The sequence below is a fragment of the Grammomys surdaster genome, unplaced genomic scaffold (genome assembly GCF_004785775.1).
Source record: "Grammomys surdaster isolate TR1022 unplaced genomic scaffold, NIH_TR_1.0 433, whole genome shotgun sequence".
NCBI classification, from domain to species: domain Eukaryota; kingdom Metazoa; phylum Chordata; class Mammalia; order Rodentia; family Muridae; genus Grammomys; species Grammomys surdaster.
This window is the reverse complement of record NW_021604852.1, coordinates 15755-20317: the sequence shown is the minus strand read 5'-3', so window position 1 is coordinate 20317 and position 4563 is coordinate 15755. Positions and strand designations below refer to the sequence as shown.

The 4563-nt window shown below is 41.3% G+C and overlaps 1 protein-coding gene across 1 annotated transcript; it reads left to right on the top strand.

Annotated features, from left to right (window-relative positions):
* Positions 1-1960: 1960 nt before the first annotated feature.
* LOC114632836 (PRAME family member 12-like) lies at positions 1961-4225 on the top strand (the record flags this gene model as incomplete). Its single annotated transcript, XM_028781430.1, has 3 exons — positions 1961-2396; positions 2566-2711; positions 3604-4225. Coding segments are annotated over 3 exons (1204 nt in total), but the record flags the coding sequence as incomplete, so codon positions are not given.
* Between the last annotated feature and the right edge of the window lie 338 nt (positions 4226-4563).

Below are 4563 nucleotides of genomic sequence, written 5' to 3'. Positions count from 1 at the left end.
GAGCCATAATGGGACAAGCTAATAATTAGCAGGTGATCATTCTTAAATCTCTTGCCTTGTATTACTATGTAATCTGGGACAAGTGGTCTCTTTTACACCAAGGCTGTAAGGGACATATTTTAGGAAAGATTTCTGCTATTAATATGCTTTTCCTATTATTAGTATTAAACATATCTAACAATCACTGAGCAATAGCACACCCCTTTGAAGCAGACATCTGCAGATCCATGCAGATGTACTATCTTATGTTGATGCTATGTAGACAAATAGATGACTTCTTAAGTCTTATTGGTGATCCTATAAGAATTCCTCAAATTAAATCAATGATTATTATAAGCTTTTTTTTTTATAGTGGGACTGCTATTAGATCCTTTTCTAATAGTCCAAACTGCAATGAGAACTCTGCCAGTCTCTCATGTGTCACCAGTTAATTGCTCTTAGATAGTAACCAGACTTTTTCCTACTTAGAGCACATTCCAAGTGGTTGTAAAACAATTAACCAACAGTCACTAATAAGGAACTCACAATTTAGTATAGGTGCTAGGACTGAAGATATAATATTGCCTGGGTTTATCTATACACAACTTCACTAATTTCTTAGTTATAGTTTTAAACATTCATTGAGCCTGTGGTGCTAGACAGGTGATGGATGTTTAGCCAGATAATGACTCCTAATGGATATGCATGTAATCATTCTCTGTTATAAACTTCTATTTCAATTTATGATTTGATTTTTGGTGTGAACTTGTGATGAACTTTGTAACACGTGATCATGTATTCTGAACGTTATGTAAATGCTGAAGACAAAGACAAAGAAAGTATTAGTAATAGTCGTAGTAGTAGTAGTTGTCAGCCCTTCCTTTCCTTTTCCCCTGCATAGAATTTTTCCTTATTAAAATTTTTTTCTTTTCCTCACTTAGGACCTTTCTGCTTGTCCCTTTAGATAGCTTTCATAGGAAACGTTTTACACTTAGTTATAAACTCTATAGTAACTTTTCTAAGTGTGTTTTTCTTTCTGCAACCTCAGACTAGCAAGCATAAGTTAGAGACCAGCAGTTCCTGCTGATAGAGAACAAAGGCCACATTGTCTAATCCTCTACTGTGGGGAAAATTTAAGAAGGCCGCCACAGCAAGCTTGTGCCGCCGCTGTGGCAGGTCCCACATTAAGGAAGAAGATCTTATGGTTCCAGCAGCCTGAGGACCTTGGCGGCGGCAGGCCCCAATAACACGAGGAAGTCCTTGGTTCCAAAAAAGGTTTATTGTCATGACGAATAATAGATGGATCTAGGCGTACCCCCCCAAAACTCAGGGCAGTCCCGAGTTATATAGGGAGGGAGAAAGGGGGAGGATTAGGGGAGGATCTGTGGGAGGAATGTTTAATTTGCTCTGCCCTCTGGCCTTCATTAGTATGTAAATCCCTAGGACCTGAGGCCTATAGCCTGGCCTATGTAGTAATTCGATGGAGACTGTGACCACTTTTTCAGGATCCTGGGTTCTGGGGGGCATCGAACTCCTGCTGGTTCTCATATAGAATCTCGCCCAGAATCTACAGAGTCTCAGGGTTCTAAACACCAGCTCAACCATGATCCAGGATACCCTTATGCAATCCCACACTCTACTGTTAGGTTACAGGTGTTAATCACCTAATCCTCCAATCTTTTACCCTTAGAAGAAGTTTTTAGGACTTTTTAGAACTCATGATCAGCATTTCAGAACAGGTCAGAGAGCCAGAAACCCTGAGAAACTCAGCCTTTAAACCCATCACCAGAGTCCTATTCTGTGCCCTTGCCACTACCCTCTCTGGGCCAGTAGGCTCCTGGCACAGATGCAGATCATGCAGTGTCCTTGCCTGCCTGGTATGAAGTGTTATTTTGGAGCCGATGTTAGACAAGTGGGATTCAAGCTGATTCCATATTGGTTCCTGTTTTAAATTATGAATCTTTACCCTTTTCCATCACAGAAGGAGGCTACAAGTGTTGGACTTGAGAGATGTGCATCAGGATTTCTGGAATGCATGGGCTGGAAGAGAAGATGGAATGTGCTCACCAGATATTTTGAGAAAGAAGCAAGGCCCAGAGAGTCTTCCTACTTATGCACTGACTCAGCGATTGCAGGTGGTCACTAACCTGATCCTCTTTCGCTCTTTGGAAGAAGACCAAAAATGCTTACTCCAGTGGGCTCAGAAGAGCAGTGACTCTCTGCAGCTAGTCTGTCTGAAGATGAAGATTTTTTGTTCCCCCCTGGAGATTGTCAAGGAGGTCTTGAACATTTTCCAGCCAATTTATATTGAGGAATTGGAAATATACACACCCGAGGTCCTGTCTTTCTTAGGATTCTTTCCACATTTTCTTGACCAGATGAGAAATATTATCAAATTCAATCTACATCAAATCTGCATCCAATATAATAACCCCCTGGATGTTTTCATGGAGGGCGTTTTTCAACTATTCAAAGTATATTAAGAAAATGGAAAACCGCACATATCAACACCTGTCTTTTTTATGTTGCTATCCACATTACCTTGACAAGATTAGAGAAATCAAATTCTATTTACAAAATATCCACTTCCGATATAATGTTGTGGATACAGTGACAGATGTAAAGAAGTATTCTGCAAATTTTTTTTCTCAGTTCTCCAAACTCGAACATCTCCAGAGTCTCTATTTGAATGGTGCCCACTTTTCCTATGACAACATGGAAATTTTGTTCAGGTAAGGAAGGATGTTGAGCTGTTTCTGTTCTGGCAGAAAAACTTTTTTTTTACTTGGAGCATTAGTGAGCACTTGAGGTGTGTCAGTTACAAAGAGTGTTACAATGACAGACTCATTACAGTATCAAAGTGTGGACTGTTTGTTTCTTAACTGAACTCACTTGGTTCAATTTCTACTCCTTTCGTTGAGTCTGAGCTGGGGTAGAGGATATTGAGATAGCAGCCTTGCATACATGTCCATTTTGTGGGTCAGAAGCAGTAAGTGTGATTTGCATATTCCTCTTTGGGATCCAGGCAAAGCTAATGGAAGGAAACAGGACAGAACAGAGAGCCCTGAGCCAGAGAGGCTCCACACTTGCCCTATAGAAAGATACATGTGTGCAGGAACCAGTTTGTTCCTCTATTGGAGTCGGTCAGCCTCTAAACCTTCCTAAATGGAAGGATGGTTTGAACACAAGTTGGGACTAAGTAGATGAGAAATTTGTGACATTGGGTGGGGGTCATCAGAGTTAAGGGTAGAACAGTGAAATCAAGGATAGAGACTGTGAAGACAGCAGGGACAATGATAAACTCTGAAGGAAACAGGACAAGATGTTGCTAGAACCTTCCTGTGCTAGTCCTTTCTAGGTATTGTCTTCTGGCATAATGAGGCAAGCTCTAGTTCTTTGACAGAGTGAGTATGGAAAGTTGCAGACCTGTGGTCTGTGTCCACCCCACGTGATTGTTATGCCTCAGTAGACAATGCTATGTGCAGACACTAACATGCTGTGTCCCTAGGGTGGATGTTCATTCAACTGAAGCATAGAGTGGCTCTACATATGTGGCTTCTCTGTCAATCTTACTAGTGTCCTCCAACAACATGAGCCAGATCCAATTTCTTGTTCTTACTCTAGATGCCTGAAGACCCCCTTGGAGTCCTTGTCTATGTCTTTCTGCCAACTCTCAACATCAGACCTGAAACACATGACAAAGTGTCAGAGCCTCTATCAACTGAAAGAATTGCACTTCAATACTGTAGTGTTTTCCGAGTCATGTTTTAAGAGTCTCCAAATTCTCCTAGAGAGTGTATCTGAAACTCTGCAGAGTCTACAGTTCGAGCACTGCAGGATGAAGAAGTCACAGCTCAAAGTCCTCTTGCCATCCCTGAGCCAGTGCTCACAGCTCAACATTATTAATTTCTACAATAACAACTTCTCAAGTGCTGTACTGAAAGACCTTTTGCAATGCACGGCCAATCTAAGCAACTTGACTGTAGAGGTGTACCCTGCTCCAAAAGAGTGCTATGATCCCCTGGGTAATGTTTCGATGGATAGTTTTTCTGAACTGTGTCCTGAGCTGGTGGAAATACTCCTGCCCAAAAGGCTGCCCAAGAAAATCATGTTTGCTACACCCACCTGCCCTCGTTGTTGGGGATGCTGTATCTATGTCATAGAGGACATGTTCATGAGAACCAGCTCTTGCTTTTGTTCGGAGTTAATAGAAGAACGATTCTGGATGCTGAGAAATGACATCTGAAGAAGTACATTCACCAAAGAGTCCCTGAATTCATAGCTTTAGATATAGTGAAATCAAAATGATATTCAGTGTCTTGAGACCTCAGGTGACTTAATATGAAGGACAATAGGATAGTAGGAACAGGTATCTTGTGGAATCAGAAAGACAGTTCCGCATGTCTAAATATACTCCCATCAGAATAGGATCCACACTGGCTTCCCCATTTTGTAAATATAAGGCTTATCTATGAAGTGATTGGTCTCCTCTTGTGTGCAACCCATGTCACTGATCTCAGTTTTACATTTGTGCTGCTCTATGACCTCCTGATGTATGATCAAGGAAATCATCATCTGAGCCTT